At 37.2% G+C, this 19980-nt stretch overlaps 1 protein-coding gene across 1 annotated transcript in view; it reads right to left on the reverse strand.

Annotated features, from left to right (window-relative positions):
* LOC132649777 (cadherin EGF LAG seven-pass G-type receptor 2-like) overlaps positions 1 to 19622 on the reverse strand; it is a 98554-nt gene extending 78932 nt beyond the window's left edge. The window contains exons 1-5 of the mRNA XM_060374217.1: positions 19555 to 19622; positions 18464 to 18631; positions 8747 to 8917; positions 2553 to 2647; positions 50 to 172 (exon numbers count right to left, since the gene is read on the reverse strand). Of these exons, the coding sequence (XP_060230200.1) occupies positions 50 to 172; positions 2553 to 2647; positions 8747 to 8917; positions 18464 to 18631; positions 19555 to 19588 (591 nt within the window). The 5' untranslated portion in view covers positions 19589 to 19622. The remainder of the gene's footprint in view (positions 1 to 49; positions 173 to 2552; positions 2648 to 8746; positions 8918 to 18463; positions 18632 to 19554) is intronic.
* Between the last annotated feature and the right edge of the window lie 358 nt (positions 19623 to 19980).

The following is a 19980-nucleotide window of genomic DNA, read 5'->3' on the forward strand; positions in this document are numbered from 1 at the left end:
TTTTCAATTAATTTCTATTCTTAATAGAGGAATAATAAAATTAAATTACATGATATCCAGCATCAAAGTCCAAGACATCTTCACCTCTTACGCTAACAACACCATTTACAGGATCTACTCCAAAGGAGTTTGCTCCCCTCTTTGGTCCAGATAACTCTGTCTCAATGTTGTACTGGAAAATAAGATGTAAGTTACTCACTCAAAAATAAAGGAAAAGGCACAGAAGATTTATAAATGTACAACAATGAGACAAACATGTAGAAAGTTCCTTAGTGATTTATATTTCCCAATCTTATTGTCTAGCTGGCATAAAATCAGTGGCATAGTCTTATTTGCAGTAGAGAACAATAGTGTCACTTACTGATTTTACACTCCCTTTGCAAATATTTAATGGAGTTGTACACCACACTTTCCTAAAATAATTTAAACATGCCCGTTTCTGATTCTACCAGTGATTCTATATATGAAAGGAAATACATACAGAATGAACTTATTGTCACTTTTTAAATTTTAAAACATTCAAGATTTCTACACATTTTAAATTTCAGATATTAATACAATGGTATATGCAGGTTTAAAAACTTTACTAAAACTTCTGTGATTTAAGGAGAGGTTAAATTAGATAAAGATATTCTCAAAACTACCCGACAAGAAAGTTAAAGGAGATAATAATTTGGGAAAGGTACAGTTGCTGTTGCGAATTCATTTTTAAAAGGGTATGAATTCTATATCCCAGCAATATAACCAATTCTCAGAATATTATATTTTGAAACTATCACTCGCTGCTCCCTCTCATGTTTCCATGAATAGCAGACCGGCAATAAGTATTTTCATCTGGACCAGAGGTTATTTTTCTTAAGATTTATTTATTATATATACAATGTTCTATCTGCAAGAGGGCACCAGATATCATTACAGATGGTTGTGAGCCACCATGTGGGTGCTGGGAATTGAACTCAGGACCTCTGGAAGAGCAGTCATTGCTCTTAGCCTCTGAGCCATCTCTCCAGCCTGGTTATTTTTCATCAATCTTCTGAAAAGACATTATCTAATAGGAAAGATCTCAGATTTATTGACAATTGTAGGCTATATATAGCCTATAACAATATAATTTTTGCTATTCCACAGAGAGTTTTACTACCTTGACTGACAACAACACATATGTCAATGAGGAGTAGGGAAAGAAAAAGAAATGCCTGTTAATTGCGGAAATCAAGGAGATTATGGGACTTTCCCATGTCATGCCACTAGCCTAGGGAAAATTCAAAACCACCCAGGTCAGCGAAGAGCCCAGCATCAGTTGGTGCTCCGTTCCTTCACTGATAGAGTTACTGAACTGGTAGAAAAGGATTTCAGTATGTATTCAAAAGGAACAGCTTCCAGGAAGTCATGAGGACTCTCAAAGTTTAAAAGGCAGTACACTCCCAAGATAGAACTTCAGAAGTTTTATTTTTGCAAAGTTTATGAGAAACTTTAGTGAGGTATCCCAGAAGCAGAAAGAATAACATGGTATATATTCACTTATAAGTGGATATTAGACATACAATATAGGATAATCATTACTAAAATCTGTACACCTAAAGAAACTAAGCAAGAAGGAGGACCGTGGGAAAGATTCTCAACCCTCATTCAGAGAGACAAATGGGACAGACATCTGAAGAGGGAGAAAACAAAAAACAGGACAGGAGCCTACCACAGAGAGCCTCTGAAAGACTCTACCCAACAAGATATTAAAGTAGATGCTGAGATTCATATCCAAACTTTGGGCAGACTGCAGGGAATCTTATGAAAGAAGGGGAAGACAGAAACATGGAGTGAACAGGAGCTCCACAAGTAAAACACCAGAACCAAGAAATCTGGATACAGGGGTCTTTTCTGAGACTGATACTCCAAACAAGGACCATGTATAAAGATAATCTGGGACCCCTGCACAGATGTAGCCCATGGAAGTTCAGTATCCAAGTGGGTTCCTTAGTAAGGGGAACAGGGACTGTCTCTGACATGAACTCAGTGGCTAACTCTTTGATCACCTCCCTCTGAGGGGGTTAAGGAAGTTTTACTAAGCCACAGAGGAAGACAATGCAGACATTCCTGGTGAGACATGATAGTCTAGGATCAGATGGAAGGGGAGAGGGATCTCCCCTATCAGTGGACTGGAGGAGGGGCATGGGAGAAGAAGAAAGAGGGAGGGCGGGATTGGGAAGGGAGGAAGAAGGGGGCTACAGCTGGGATACAAAGTGAATAAATAGCAATAAATAAAAATTTAAATCAAAAAAGAGAAATTTTATAATCATAAAGTTATAATTATAAACTTTATAATCAGTTATGTAAAAAATCTTTAGATTATATACTTATGAATTAGTAAGGCAAAGTATACACACACACATACACAGACACATACACACATCACACACACACACATATAAATGCACAGACAAATACACATACACACACTTATAAAAATGCATTCTCTAGTCTTTTGAACTGTCTCAGATGCTTTGCCCTGTATGCCTCCTGCAGAAATGTCTGTATCTCTCCCAATGACGACCTACTGTCACTTTGTCACCATGTGGAATGTCTTCATCTGTGACAGTCACTTTATAAATGGATTGAAAGAGTGGATAGTCCTCAGCAATTTCAAAGGTAGCTGTGAAGAAAAAAGAAAAAAAAAAAAGAAAACCATTGAATTAAAATCAAATATTAATCATGTTAAAGTGAATTTTAGATTATTGTGGGGCTGGGATAACCATTTAGGACAGTGATCTGGTTCTCTATGTCTCTCTTTCTCTTTCCTATCCCACGTGATGCTTTTCTTTACTCTGTATCATTACAGGCAGCAACTATAGCTTAGTAAGAAAGAACATGACATGAGGATACAGTAAGGTTCCAAAAACATTTCTAAGTCTACTTGGGTCAGTTTCTTCCAGAAGTATGTGGGTAGAGAATAGTTAACCTCCAACTCTCGCAAATGTTCTATCATGTTTTTACAAAACTGAATGAACGTTTTAAGAAATACACAAAGCGTATTGAATACAGGCATAGAGTAACAGAGTGGGCTCAGTAAAAGACAGGTTAAGTGAATTGTTTTCTTGATGTTTTGAAATGAAGACACTTGTACACATGCATGCCTGTGTGTATGCACACATGTGCATGTGTGTGATATGTGTGCACATATATGTGTCTCTGTGTGTACTTGTGTGTGCGTGTTTAAGAGAGTCTGTGCATGTGCACATGTTTGGGTGAGTCTGTGTGTGAGTCTGTGGGTATCTATGTGTTGTTCCATTAGACCTTATTGAAACATGATCTCAAGGTCAATGACGAAGCATTCTAAAATTTCCTATTTGTTATCTAACAAGTAGACTAAATTAAAATTATAATAGAATCAAATTTTTATCAAAATACTCAACCAAATTAATTTTTAAATTAATTTATTTACATCTTTCTGTAGCCCTCTCCCTCCTCTCCTTCCACACCAACCCTCTTCCTTTTTCTCCATTCCTTCTCTCCTATTCCTCAGAAAGGGGAGAGCCCTCTACCCACCCACCCCAGTTAATCAAATCAAATCAAGACAGAGCTCATGCTCTTTCCATGAGGCTTGGAAACGCAGCCCCAAGAGGGGAAAGTGATAGAAAAGCAGGCAACAGAGTCCATGTCAGAGTCGATCGACTCTTACTTCCCTTACAAAGGATCCATATTAGGACCAAGCTGCCTATAGGCTACATCTGTGTAGAGGGCCTAGGTCCAATCCTTGCATGGTCCTTGGTTGGAGCTTCAGCCTCCACAAGCTCCTTTGGTCCCTGGTTATTTGGCTCTGATGGTCTTCTTGTGGAGTTCTGTCTCCTCTACATTCTTCCTTCCACTTCTCTGCAAACTCCCTCTGCTTCCCCGAATGTTTGGCTCTGAGTCTCAGCATCTGCTTCAATTCACTTCTGGGTGGAGCCTCTCAGAGGACAACTATGCTACGCTCCTGTTTGTGAGCATAGCAGAATATCGTTAACGATGTAAGGACATGGCCTTCTCCCATGGGGTGGGTCCCAGGTTGGGTCAGGCATTGGTTGGACATTTCCTCAATTTCTGTTCTATCTTTATCCCTGTACATCTTGTAGGTAGGGTAAATTTTGTGAGGGGGTTGTTTTTCCCCATCTCCCACTGAGACCTGTCTATTTTGAAGGTGTCTTCTTCAGTCTTCATGATCCCTGCTAAAAGGAGTAGCAGCTAGAATCAACCTCATGTCTTCCCAGAAGCCTGCCCTGCCTTAGGCCTCCAGCTTGTAATAAAGATGTCCCCATAAAGATTTCTTGCCATAAAGATTGTTAAATTTAAATCTTTGTGATGTTTAAAGGAAACCTCTAAAAATTTTTTGGTGTAAGCTGAGGTTAATGCTTATATGTAGGATTGTGCTTTTCATATTTTTTCCAGAAACAATGCAAGAAGAACGAGGAGAAAAAAGAAGTAGAAATAATATCAATACACAAAAACCTGCCTGAGCATAAGGTAAAGACAGATTATAATCAAATGTTAAAATAACTTGGGTGAATTAATAATATGAAAAATGAAATCTTAATAAACTTAGTAATCAATGTTTTAAGTTTTCATTTTACTATGAAGCCATATGTCAAGCAAAAATTAACCCAGAAAAACTGTAAGAGAAAAAATGCTAACATTAGGTCTAATTATGCTGTGAATTGTTACTAGAAAAATTAAATCTATTCAAAGTGCAAAACCAGAAAATTCTCTTTGAAGCATCATGAGTATACAGTAGTGCAGGGAGGGACAAAAACACTTAAAAAGACATCTCAGAATTTTTTTCTTTTTATTAAAGTCAAACAAGTAATAACAAAATTACTTTTACATAATAAGTGAGATTTAAAATAAAATGAAGTAAAGCATAACTAGACAGACACAGGCTTCTATAATTCAGCTTGAATCAAATGATCAGAACACTAGATTTAAGATTCTTTTGAATTGTCCAACTGTTGGCCAGTTGTCAGATGTTTTGTTCTGAGTCTTTATGAGCCTGAGCTATTATCTACAAAGAGAATTATTAAGGGCTTAACCGTACTGGACCCTCAGTGTTCTGGAGCAATTCTCCATTAGTGTACTCTTTAACTTTAAACGCTATTTCAGTTTGCCTTTTCCCCTAAACTTTTAACCCCTTCTCATCTATCTTGAAGTTCATAGCAGAGCTATCAAAATATCACAGAGTAAACAACCAATTAGGCTGAAAAGAGCTGAACTTCCACCAAAGGTTCTTCCTCACCACTTATATCCCTGTGTCCTGTTCTTGTGAAAGAAAAGAACTTCTCCACAAGGGACAAAGCTCATCACTGTGCTGTGTCTCCTTTGCTCTTTGGTTCTCCTTTTGTCAACGGCCCTTTCAAGCCTGCCTACTCATTAGGGTGTCAACACGTGCATTTCTGGAAAACATCACACCTGAACCAGCACTGTTTACTCGTGGTCCCAATTCTGTCTTACTCTTCATCGTCAAGCTTTATATCATTTTTTTCACTTCCTACTCAATCTAAAATCCATTCTACAGCAGGAAGTTTCCCAAAACGTATTTGTACATCGATGCTTGCTAGACAAATGAACCAAAATTGGTGTCCATGTTATTGATTTCCCGTTGACATTTACATAAGTGACTGTTCTTTCTTTCCTTGGCAGGTAAAAGAGTACCACTAGGAAGGGTTTGCTCCAAAACTTCCAGCGTCTGTGGAAAACATCTACTGCAAAATCAAAGTTGACAATCTGAATAGCTCTTAAGTTCTTTGATAAGACAGAGCCCTGTTACAGATTTCCAAACTGTGTCCAACAGTGTCTTAACAACCCACAGTCTCTGGTGACGACCTCCCTTATCTGTCATTCTCAAGTTTATTGTTTATTGTCTTCTCAAAGACAAGAAGGTCCTCCAAAGTAAGAGGCAGGTACTCAGGAGTTATAGGAGTCTGAGATCCAGAAAAGGGTCAAGAGGTCAGAGGAGATCAGGAGAGATAATCTGACACCTCAGCACTTGACCATCACAGGAAACAAAAGTGAAGCATGAATAGAACCCACTTATTGAGTTAACTCTATAGCGTATACCATGCTTTCCTTTCCTGTGAGAACAAACTGCATATATTGTCAGGAAACATTTTTTCATAATAGTAAAAGTAAGTAAAAGGCTACTTTTGTATTGACATTATGGAATACACAGTCCATTTCCAAACTCACTCAGCATTCCAGAGGAAGTATATGCAATAGTTAGTTAAGCACGATATATTAGAGGTACTTTCATACACAAAAATCCTAATTTATTTTAATAATCATTTAAAAATGTTGAATGTATTCATTGAGTAAATTGAGCATTTGATTTGCTTTGTACATTTCAAACTTGAAAATTATGTATTTAAAAATTACTTCATGCTTGCAAAAGAAATTTATAGTTCAAATTAACGGTCTTGAAAATTGTGGTATAATAAATCATACTTTCATGGAACGCCGCTTTAATTGCAGTGATAAAGATGTCTTTCAAGTAGACACTCAAGCTGAGTCACTCAGGTATCTAGTATGTTTTCAGAATATAGAGTACAAAAGTATAATTTGAGAGGAGAAAATATAAAATTTCAAGGCCTTTTTTAATTTGATAAACTCAGAAAATCAAATGATAAAAACCTGTAACTGTTCGGGAGAGAGATGCACACAGTGATGGATGTGTCATTCATCCCAGCTGTGCTTTTGTCCCCCCATTTGCACTTTCCTCGGTGTGAGCTCAACCTACCAGTCAAACAAATCTTCTCTGTTTATGAAAGTACCCGGATGTCTTCCTTTTGAAAGAAAAAAAAAACAAAAACAAAAACAAAAATAAAAAAGAAAACAGACGAGTCTTGCAATCCCATATAACCCATCCACTGCCTTCTCTCCAATTTCATGTTAAGCTGCTTAAAGAAAGGTTCTCTTTTTCAAAGACTCACTAATCAGCTTGCAACACTCTGGCTTCACCTATGACTTGGTAAAATAGTTTCTAGACTCAATAGTTAACGTTTCCTTACAGTTTGTGCAGGAAGCAACAGGCAATGTAATAACCATTTAGGTTAACTGTAGAATACTAAGCAAGCACCTGTAATTCTCCTGGAATGTTCTTTTCCCTTGTCATTCATGGCATAACTCTCTTCTTTGGCTACCACCATTTTGAATGCTCTTTCTTTTCTTGGCAGGCTAACTTTCTTCCCGATGTCATTAAATGTATTTCTTCAAGGTTTGGCCCTGTGCCTTCCTTTACTCTAAGGCCCCACTGTGATTGAATGATTTCATCCAAATACATGGTTTCAATTACAAAACCTTCATAGCCCTATGTAAGACCTCTGAGCTCAGCTGCTAACTTAAATCCCTCCTTTGATATATGTAGTGAAGGCATATCAAATATGATACGTTGCACTGGGAATGTCATTCAGTGGAAGATTGCTTGCCTATCATGTTTTGGTCCTTATTTATTCCCTAACTCCTTACAAACAACTCAAATTCCAAGTGAGCCCACAATTCTCTTCAAATGTCTGTTCCTCGGTTTCCCTTTTATGCTTGAGGATCTCTGCCTCAGTTTTACCAGTAAGACACCTGAAAGCTTTCCTTCTTCCTTTTTGTTTACTTTGTCATCAGGTTAATTTAGTATTTAAGCAATATCAAGTCAGTTGTTTCCACTTATTTCTATCACATTCTTTGTCCAAAATGTACCATACCCTGCCAGGATTACTGAAACAAACTGTTGGCTGCTCTTTTTTTTTTTTTTTTTTGGTCTGTTCTATATATCTTTAAACTTATTCATGAGTTACATCTAGAATTCTATCAGTGGTTCTATGATCTATGAACTAAAAATAACGTCTATAAAATTAAGTGATATAAAAGCACAAAGAAGACATATTTTATGATACAAAAAAAGCTGTAAGAAGCTGAAATTTCAGTATTCATAAATAACATTCCTACACCTGCTTGCTGTTGTTTGTGCATTGTTGTATTTTCTGCTACAGGAACAAATTTGAGTGATGGCACACCCATCAATTTATACTGTAAGCACCAGGCACCAAATCCTCAATAATTTTTATTGTTATTTGTCACACACCCTCTTTATAATCAGAAAATAATGTAGGGTAACTGACACAATTTTAAGGCATGTGAAGTATTTTGTCACTGAAATTTTTTGGAGAAAAATTGTATTTTTTAAACAATATCTGATAGTTAAAAAAACTCTGATTCGTGACAAAGAACACAGACTAAGCACTGATCACGATAACTTACTTGAAAAATAATTGTGAGCAAAAATAGAATATTTTAGATGAAACACTTTATGATAATAGATTTGTTATAAAAAACAAATAATAATGAAAATATAGCCAAAGTCACTTGTTAGCCAAGAAAGAAGAGCCCTTCATTAAGACATTTACTGACATATCACTCCTGCCCTCCCGTATTACTAATTTTTATAAATGTCCTTAAGAATATTATTTTCTTAATTTTAATGTGTAAGCTCACAAGTGTAAGTGGAAATTTCTACCTCACAAACATCCTTTCAATCTATTCTTGTGAGCATCTGTGTGTTTTCTGATGCACGTGTATACGGGCATATGCTTGTATAATTAAATATCTATATATACTTACATTCTTCCTAACAAAATATTCCTGAATATCTTTATACTAAACAGCATCTTTCATTTCTTTCACTGTGGATTTTTATTGAAACTAAGCAACAGAAAAAAAAAAAAAAAAAGAATCATACCTGAGCCAGAAGAAAAGAGGGGGTCAACAGTACAGTCTGGAGGTTCTGGAACATCAACTATATTAACGGTCAAAACATGTCTCTTGACTCCTCCAGTATCAATTATAAGTAGAAATCTGGTTGAATCTGTTTCATAATTAAAGACTTTTGTAGATGTGATGACACCAGAGTCTAATAAAGAGATAAGTCAAATCATAAATACCCTCTATTAATATAGCTAGTAGGCTACCTAGCTATATTCCTACCTATAAAAATAAGTTAAGATATCTAGAAATGTGTTAAAATCAGAAATTGTAATTGCTAAATAATGTTATATAAATGAATTAAATTGATACTGACATGATCTATCCAGAATTGCGCAATCAACAGTCTGTTGAAGGATTGGAAAGAAAATAAGTATTGCAATAGATTCCTAATAAAAAAAGAAATACAGGCAAGTAGATATAACTGATTCAGATGTTTTCTTTTTTCTAATATACTGTTTTCCCTGAAACATTTTCACTGAAAATCATTTCTGACGTCACAGAGGCTATCAGTAACAGAGATTTCATTGACCTTTATTCACTTGCCGGTAAAAAGAAAAGTAGATTGTCTAGCTATATCCAGTCTATTTACAATAACTGTACTGTAAGGTCTTTTGATATGTGCTAATGTGGGTGTGGGCAGTGGTACAATTCACACGTGTTGGGATGTGCACATGTTACATGAAGTGGATGTTGACGTCTTCCTCAATCACTTATCACCTTGTCTTGGAACAGGATCTCTCATTATTTGAGTTCACTGACTGGATACAGTGGTTGACCAGCAAGCACCTTGGGTCTCTCTGTCTTTACCCTTTCCCACCAGCACTCGATAACAGACAACCACTGCCACTTTTAGCTTTTCTATGAGTGCAAAGGATCTAATCTCAAAATATTCATGCTTGTATTGCAAGTCCTTTATCAGCAGTGCCATCTATCCAGCCCCTGAAGTCTGTGTTTTGCAGAATTTTGGTCTGAAACTATGATAACATTTATTACCAAGAACTCTGTGTTATGGAAGAGGATACATTGCTTCTGCTGGGCTAGACTAATTCTCAGCATTAAAAATAATTAAATTATGGCAAGGAGAGCTAGTATACATGAAATGAAGAAACTATAGACAGTTCCAACAATTTTGATATTAGCCATACCAGTTTTATTAAGTCTGTATATTTATAAAAAGTTATAAGCATGTTTCAACAAATAAGTTGCTTAAAAAGTAAATATGATACCATCTTATAAAGAAACCTACTGAAAAGAAAGAAGACTGTTATAAATTCTGAGAAATTAACTATTATGAACAGATATTATTTTTAAAACATATACACTTACAGATATTAGCTTATGAGTTTAAGAAGACAAAGAGTACATTTTCCTAAAACAAACTTCCTGTGAGTGTTTACAGATTTTCTTTTCAGTTCTATGGAATGTTAAGTGCCAGATAAACTCCGGTCACAGCAAAAGACAAACATAACCTGACCTAACATCACTCAAACTGAAATGGAACTTATCTATTTTTCCTAGTAGCCAAGAAGTACTTTTAAAGTGTGGTGCTAGATCCAACCTTGAGGGAATATCAGTAGGAATAATGACAGGGTTTGTTCACTATGGTGTCTTCTAATGAGTTTCATCTTGTTAGGCTGAATGAACTAACCTTAAAGGAATGACCCTTTGGGTCTTTCCTGATTCACTGTAAAGATTTTGGCGTTAAAGATACGATGTAAGACTGTTTATATCTGTCTAGATTAACATACAATATCTGGTTGCATTTGGCATTTAAAAGCTTAACAACCAAAAGAAGCAGATTCATAACAGCTCATGTATTGGTCCCAGTGTAGTCTTAGATGTTTGTTGATGACAGGTTGTAATAAAAAAAAAAAACAAAAAAACAACTTTAACATCTGATATAGTTTGAATCTTTCAGTCTAGCAATCTAGAATGTTCTATACAGTTTTATGTGTTAAAGGCTAGGTTCTAACTCGGTGCTATCAGGAGGTGATGAATTCTTCAAAAGTGGGGGACGTTTGACAATCTTCAGTTTATCAGGAAGTGTTCTAGAAGCAAATTTTGTGAGCCAAACCTTTCTTTTCTTCCATGATCTCTTTTCTCTCCTCCTAACCACCCACCTTTTTTTTCCTCTCTACTCCTGAAGTGAGCTACTTTTTTTAATTATTATTAGTTACATTTTATTAACTCTGTATCCCAGCTGTATCCCCTCCCTCAGCCCCTTTCAACCCCTCCCTCTCTCCCTCATCTCCTCTCTTCCCTTTTCCAAGTACACTGATAGGGGAGGACCTTCTCCCCTTTCATCTGACCCTGTTTTATCAGGTATCTTCAGGACTGGCTGCAAAATCCTCCTCTGTGGCCCAGCAGGGCTGCTCCTCCCTTGGGAAGTGAGAAGTTCAAAGAGCCCCCTATTGAGTTCCATGTATGGATATAACCTGGAACCTCTGCTCGGATGTAGCCTGTCGTAGCTCAGTAACCAAGTGGGTTTCCCTAATAAGGGGAACAGGGATTATTTTTAACATGGGCTACTTTTTGTTGACACCCATATCTACAGTGTCTAAGAGCCTTACAGGCCTGAACATACTAGCGAAAATAAAGAATGTATGGTGGTCTGAAGAGAAATGGCCCCCTTAGGTTCATAGATTTGAATGCTTGGTCACCAGGGATTGGCACTATTAGGAGGTATGGTCTTCTTTGAGTAAGTGTAGCCTTGTTGGAGGACATATGTCATCTGGGGTGGGCTTTAAGCTTTCAAATGCTCAAGCCAGGCCTAGTAGCTTTCTCTTCCTTCTGCCCACCTTTCTAGTTATAAAACCTTTAGTTTCTTTTCCAGCACCATATCTGCCTGCATGTGCCCATTCTTTCCGCCATGATAAATATGGACTAAACCTCTAAACCTGTGAGCCACCCTCAACTAAATGCTCTTTTAATAAGAGTTGCTGGGGTCATGGTATCTCTTCATAGCAACAGAACTTTTACTAAGAAAGAATGTTTATATAATATTGACAGACTCATGTCAGAGATGGACCAAACTCTTTCTTTGAAACAGATTTGAATAAACTTTTTAAATTCATACTTATGACTGAATACAAGGATAATAGAAAGGTCACTCAGCCTACTTACAGAAATAAGAAAGGAAGCAGCATAGGTTGAGGCATCTAAATTGAAATGAGTTGTTATGCAGAATCAAAAAAACAGAATGAGGATGCAGAACTGAAGAGGTGAATATTTGTTTAGTAGAATAGGAACATAAGCTAAAGAGTCAAAGGCATGGCATTTATATACTTATTTATAAAAAAAATCAGAAATAGAGGATGGTAAAGAAAGACTAAAGCACATGAGGCATGTTGTCACACCACCATAATGTTAACACCCCCAGAGTTGAGACAGAGAGTTTACTAACTTAAGACTAACTCAGACTATATATATAGAATCTCCTTTTAAAAATGAAGAAAGGAACGGAAGAGAGAGAAAGGGATGAGAGGAGGGAAATTAACAGATGAGGGAGCATTTTATCTTAAGTTGAGACCAGGCTGTGTTCTAAAATGATGTCTTCAACTTATTTTTCAACCTCCAAATCAAAGATATGAAGGTATTGTTCAGGAGAAGAATAAAGAGAGATGACATAATACATCCCAAGGTCCAGAGAAAGAAGGGTGTGCAGAAGAGATTTGACAAATACATAAAACAAATACATGGCACCAACAGTGTTGCCTTTGAACATAGAAGCATTAAAAGGAGCCACATTTTAAAGGGACTAATGAATTGGTTTAAGGAGTTTTTCTTTTATGTTGGGAAAATTGTAACTTATTGAATAATTATGTGACCCAACATGGATATGTATCAAAGTATTGTAGTAAGTGACCATATTTGCTCTTTAATAAAAGTTCTGTCAATAAAGAAAAAGTAGTGAAAGAAACCTGGGGACAAGAAAACTGTTGTGGATACTGGTATGAAATAGATGAGATGTGATATGAAATGACTTGAGATGGTGATTTTAAAGACAAAGATTATGTACCAAAGAATTAGGAACCAAGCAATTTGAGATGGATTCAATCAGACAGGAGCTTGGGGGAGGGGCATCTGCAGTCCACATTTGTCAGACATTTTCTAAAGGGCACACAGTAGCAAGTGTAAAACACAGCATGTATGTGATGTTCTACAAAGTGGTAGACCATTAAGGCCATGCAGTGCTTGAAGGTTGTATGTTCTTGTACTGGGATGCTTTGCCTTAGGAGGGTAAGGTTTCATATATTGGATTCCCTCAAAGATTTAAGTAAATGTTGTAAGAAAAGGTAATCAAGACAGATTTAAATAATGAAACTTAAGGTGTTTCTTTGACCTACAGTCTACTCATAATGTTTGAGCTATGTGTGTGTGTATGTGTGTGTGTGTGTGTGTGTGTGTGTGTGTGTGTGTGTTGTATGCTTTGGACTGTGGTAAAGTTGTAGGTAGGTGGGGTTTTAGTTAAGGGATGCATGTAAGGTTGAATAACCTTCCATGGAAACCAATATAGCATGAATAACATGATGTACAAAATAAGCAAGAAATATGCTGGCATTGAGAGGAAGAAGAAGGGGTGGAGGAGAAGTATAGTGGGGGAAACTCAGTAGACTACAGTGTTATAGAAATCCAGAGATGAATGTGGTGACTGAAGAGATATTTCAGTGCTTAAGAACACAGTACTGACTGCTCATCTGAAAGACCCAAGTTCAAGGCACAGCATTCATGTGGTAGCTAACGACAACCTGTACCTCCGGTTCCAGAGGATCTAACATCTTTTCTCCTGGGCTGTAGAAGCATTATACACATATGGGGCACAGACATACATGTAAGCAAAGTACCCATAGGCAGAAAATAAAAATAAATAAAATTTAAAAAACAAATGCATGTGTGTTAAAAGGCAAATATAATTTGCAACAACAAAAATAAAATTATATGAGGCAAGGACCAAACTATGTCCTTGCATCTATCATTAAAGCAGAATGATATCGGAACTAAATATGTAATAAAGGTCAGAGTTAAAAACAATGCTGAGGAGAATTCTTTACAAACATTAAACAATTTAATGAGAAGTGAGATGTTTTGTAGGGACATGTGAGTTTTATTAAGATAAGAATAGCTTAAACGATTACTGAAATGATTAGTAGTTTTGTTTAAAGAGAAAAAATAACTTGAGTTTGAGTTCTGAAGCTAAGTAGAAAAGAGAAGAGCCTGGGAGTTTGCACAGTGGTTTAAGAACTTGTTCAAAGACTTGGAGAGTACAGGAGCTCCACAAGTAGAGCAACAGAACCAAAAATTCTGGGCACAAGGGTCTTTTCTGAGACTGATACTCCAACCAAGGACTATTGATGGAGATAACCTAGAACCCCTGCACAGATGTTATCCATGGCAGTTCAGTGTCCAAGTGGGCTCCATAGTAATGGGAACAGGGACTGTCTCTGACATGAACTGATTGGCCTTCTCTTTGATCACCTCCCCCTGATGGGGAGCAACCTTACCAGGCCACAGAGGAAGAGAGTGCAGCTACTCCTGATGAGACCTGATAGACTAGGATCAGAAGGAAGAAGAGGAGGACCTCCCCTATCAGTGGATTTGGGGAGGGGTATGAGTGGAGAAGGGGAGGGAGTATAGGATTGGGAGGGGAGGAGGAAGGGGCCACAGGGGGATACAAAGTGAATGAAGTCTAAATAATAAAAATTAAAATAAAAAAATGGAAAGAAAGAAAGAAAAAAAGAACTTGTTCAAGCTCAAGGAGCAGAATTCAGATCTCCAGCACCCATACAAAATCTAGGCAGATATGGCCTACCTATATTCCATCTCTCGAAAGGTAAACAAAAGGGATTCCTGACAGAAACTGCTTGGCTAGATTTTTAAAATTGGTTATCTCTGAGTTCAAGTGAAAGACTTTGCTTCAAGGCATAGGTCAAAAACAATGAAAGAAGATAGCCAAGGTCAACTGTTGCCCACTCAACATATAAGAATGAGCATCTGTACAAATATATCCAGCTATAAGCATGTGTACAAATGTGTCCACATGCCACACATATACAAAGAAAAATGAATTCAGAAACAACATTTTTCTGGTTGTTGATAACATTCTGGCTACAACAATAGGAATGTATGAACAGCAAATTACTTTAAGTGCAGGGTTTTAAACTAGCTCACAGAAAGGATTCAGCATTTGAGACACTGGATAGGAGAGATCAAAGAAACAAACAAACAAACAAACAAACGCTGTGGCAGAACATGAAGTAAAAAGAAATAGTATGAATGACATAATCAAGTTCCTAGGGACATGACTATTAGGGTGTGGGAAGAAGTAAAATATCCTGAGCTGAAAATAAGCAGGAGAAAATTCCGAAGAGGACCGAAGCCACACTCAGGAGTCAGTTTTACAGACTGAGAAGTATGCTGACTCCCCACTTCCTGACCCAGAGATAGGAGATGTGTGGGAGTGTGAGTAATATCACCAGGAGACATGCTACGGTTTTCCCTGAAAATGGGAAATTTTGGTAAAAGCCAAGAGGTAGAAAAAATGTCACAAGATAGGTTGAGAAAGAAAGGATTCTTTTAAAAACTTGATTTTTTCATAAGAAGCATCTGTTGGGGGCAGAAATGAAGGCCTGGAGTAAACAAGGCTGCCTGAAGAAGCTGAGCAGGATACCGATGAGCAAGAGGAAAGCCCTTGTTTTCAAGAGCTTCTAACTTAGGCAATACCAAGGACCACAGGAGATGAGATTACATGTGCATATGTTTTCTATAATTATGTGCAGAGATAGCCAAATTATATTTTAAAAGTGGTGTGCAAGGAATATGGAAGGGTTCATAAGGGATACATTAAGGATTCAAATAAGATTTACACTCTCATTTTAGCAAAGGGCAAATAGAAAAAAGAATGTCTTGGGTCCAAATAGCAGGAACTTACAGACTCTTTTTTTTTTTTTTTTTTTTTTTTTTTGAGGACAGTGCTTGTGAATATCACCTTTTAAAATTTCTTTTATTATTACTGTTTATTCATTTTGTATCCCAGCTGTAGCTCCCTCATTGACCCCTCCCAATACCATCCACCCTCACTCTTCTACTTCCATGCCCCACCCTCAGTCCACTGATAGGGGAGGTCCTCCTCCCCTTCTATCTGACCCTAGCCTACTGGTCTCATCAGCACTGACTGCATCTTCATCCTCTGTGGCTTGGTACAGCTGTACTCCCCCCAGAGGGAGGTGATCAAAGGGCTGGCCACTGAGTTTATGTCAGAAACAACCCTTGCTCTGTTTACTAGGAAACCCACTTGTATACTGGGCTGCCATGGTCTACATCTATGCAGGGAATCTAGGTTATCTCCATGCATGGTCTTTGGTTGGAGTATCAGACCCTTAACTTTTACCTTACACTCATCAGAATGGCTAAGATCAAAAACTCAAGTGACAACACATGATGGAGAGGATGTGGACAAAGAGGAACTCTCCTCCATTGCTGGTGGAAGTGCAAACTTGTACAACCACTTTGGAAATCAATCTGGTGCTTTCTCAGAAAATGAGGAATAGTGCTACCTCAAGATCCAGCTATACCACTCCTAGGCATATATCCAAAATATGCTCAAGTATACACCAAGGACATTTGTTCAACCATGTTCATAGCAGCTTTATTCATAGTAGTCAGAATCTGGAACCAACCCAGATGTCCCTCAACTGAGAAATGGGTACCGAAATTGTGGTACATTTACACAATCGAATATTACTCAGCAATTAAAAACTAGGAAATCATGAAATTTGCAAGCAAATGGTGGGGTTTAGAAAAGATCATCCTGAGTGAGGTATCCCAGAAACAGAAAGACACACATGGTATATACTCAATTATAAGTGGATATTAGACATACAATATAGGATAAACATACTAAAATCTGTACACCTAAAGAAGCTAAGCAAGAAGGAGGACCCGGGTAAGATGCTCATTCCTCATGCAGAAAGGCAAACAGGATGGACATCAGAAGAGGGAGAAAACATGGAACAGGACAGGAGGCTACCACAGAGGACCTCTGAAGACTCTGCTCAGCAGGGTATCAAAGCAGATTCACAGCCAAACTTTGGGATGAGTTCAGGAAATCTTATGAAAGAAGGGAGAGATAGAAAGACCTGGAGGGAACAGTAGCTCCACAAGGAGAGCAACAGAACAAAAAAAATGGGTCCAGGGGTCTTTGAAATGTACGATACTCCAATTTAAAGACTCTTAGGAGAGGGTCTTGCTGAAATCTGACTAGGAAATATCAAAGACTATGAGTTTGGGGAAATGGTTCAGTAGGCAAAGTGCTTCCTGCACAAGCATGAGGATCTGTATTCATATGCACATAAAATATGGGCACACTCACATGTCCTCTAGTCTCAGAACAAGAGTGGTAGAGACAGGATTATTCCTGGATCTTTCTGGCTAGACAACCAAAGTAAATTGGTGGTCTCCGGACTTAGTGAGAGATCCTATCTCAAAAAATAAGGTGAACAGCAATTGAAAAAGACCCCAGGTGTGAACCTCTGACCTATACATGCACATTTACAAATGCCACACACAAATAAAATAAATGGTAAAGGAATAAATCAGAGACCCGATAGCCACAAAAAGATTCCTAGTATCTCACTGTAGTCAGAATAAATTAATCCTATATTTGAGGTTTAGTTCAGAGTCTTGGAGATTGAGTAGAATTTGATGCAAGGAGGGTGTCTGATGAACAGAAGTCTGAAATGGCTTCTGTGAAATGGACTGTTTTAGAGTATAGAACTTGTTCCCCTGTCAATATAGGCATTCTAAAGAAGATACCATGGCTTGCCACTGAGACACAAAACTATTTCTAGTTTTAAAACCTATTCTCTGACTTTTATAAAAATCATACCAGGCAATGCTTTGATACTTGTTGAGTATAATACATAAGTAAATATGTACATGCATTTCAACAGCTGTCTGAAATATAAATAATAGCATTGCTAGGACACAAATCAGCTTATAATTAGCACTTAGCTAATTTCGTGTATAATTATGAAACGCATGTTTTGAACAAAAAGAAACCATTATGTATAAAATTCCACTGATGCTCTTTCAACAGTCATCACAAGTGTCACCTGTACTTTCAAGAGGGCCTGGACTACATGCTAACTGTAGGCAGAAGTGAATTTTGCTTCTTCCTTGTTTCAACTGTTTCCTCTTCTTATCAAGTTACTTAGCATTTACACTGCAGACTCCCTGGCCAGGCGTTGGCACTGCCAGAGTGTGGGAAACAATGTGTGCTCCCCGCCTTAACTGGCACTTTAATAAGCTTCATGGAGACAGTTTCAGATTGGTCATAATATCTTCAAATTGTTTTCCTTGAATTTGGTTCAAAAGACATATCCCAAGTCATCTATTATTCAAGGGCTACTTTTTTTTTCTCTCTCTCTCTGAGAAAGAAGAAGCAAGTCTCAAGCTAATTAATAGACAAAACTTAGTTTACTCAGGAAAGAACCCCTGGGGCAGCATCAGGCTAATCCTGAAAGTGGAGCAAGACCGAGGGGAAAACCTCAGAAACTGTAATTACCTGAAGCAAAGTTTGAGCAAACATTCTAACGTACCATTGAAGTACAACTAAATAATTATCTCCAGGGTCATACTTTAAAGTAACAATTATAAAATAAATAAAAATACAGAAATGCTAAAATTAATTTACATGCGTCGATGACAAAATCTTTCGATTTGTTCAAAAAGCGGTAGGCATTTGATTTTCCAGCCACATCTTTGTCATAAGCACGGCTTAGTTCTGTTCCAGGAAGCTGATTTTCAGGCAAATTCACAGGGTTGATTAACATCTGAATTTCTGCCCCGACATAGGATAACACTAAAGCAGTAGAATAACATAAAAATAAAACATTTTACATGATTATTTCATACTTTTGTGCTCAGATGGTGAAAAAGCTGCATGTAAATCCAAACCAGCATTGGCTTTTCCCTTTAAATGATATTTTAATACATATTTTCTGTTGGGCCATGCATAATAAAATTGGACTAACTAACAATCCAATGTTCCAATCCTTATTCTAGCTTTCATTTATTTCTTCATTCAGTCTGGGTGCTGAACTATTATCAAGTACAATGGCTATTAATGTCCAAAGGAAATTTCACTAATTTCTTCCTTGTTTTTGGTCATTCAATCAAGGAATTTTGTACACTCACATAAACTATATTTTAATAGAAACTTTATTGTGTTTTTATTTGAAACACTGCTTCAAATAAAGTCAGTATGAATGACTTTTTCTGGTTTTATTTGCTTAATTATTTTCCATGTTTTTCATCATGACAAAAGATGCTGTTTCTCTTTAGATGTGAGTCTTTATAGATTTGTAACTACATATTTCCACAGCAAAGAGCAGAAATAAAATATTTTTAAACTCACTCCCAAACTGAAATACAACTGAAGGGATAATATATGAGCATATGTCATATCAAGAGAAATAGCACAGTGTGAAAATTAGTCATAAACTGTAGAAATACACCATATGATGCTGCTATAAAAGAAAAAAGATGTTAAAAGCAAATAGCGCTACAAAAAAAGTGGACTCTGAAAAGTATCAAGTTGAGTCCTGCATGAAATAACCCAAAGCCATATCAAGGTTCTTTCCTTACTTGTACACTTATTCATGTACACAAGAATAAGTAGGAAGTTAAGAAATATTAACTGGAACTAAATGAATCCCAAAATAGATCCAATTCCTCAATACCCACTGTCTCCTAAAGGCAATCGACCAGCAAACTTTAACTCACCTCTGCATATTAACAAAATCTTGAAGATATCCATACTCGGGCCAGCTTCTCCAATGCCCACACCGAGGCCCACTACCAAATGCACAACTTTAGCTACTTATACACATTTAGTCTTAATACAAGTTAAGCCAACAAGTCAATAAGCTCTTACTTAACCATGATGACAGTGGGATTGCTCTGTTTAGCTGAGTGATTATGTGCACAGGTCACGTTTCGGCTCCTGTGTTTGTTCCCTCGCAGATCTGGTGAGATTATCAGCAGAGTCAGGATCTCGTTAGATGCCACCCATTTAATTTACACCTTTCCAGTTGACGGGTGGTTTCCTCTGGAGAATCTTTGGCCAGAATCCAGGTGATCTCTCCTTTAATCCCTCTAGCAAACCCTGCCAGAGACACTGCATTTTCGTGGCCCTGAAAGTATAGTCAC

Source organism: Meriones unguiculatus, chromosome 21 (assembly GCF_030254825.1).
Source record: "Meriones unguiculatus strain TT.TT164.6M chromosome 21, Bangor_MerUng_6.1, whole genome shotgun sequence".
Classification (NCBI taxonomy): Eukaryota; Metazoa; Chordata; class Mammalia; order Rodentia; family Muridae; genus Meriones; species Meriones unguiculatus.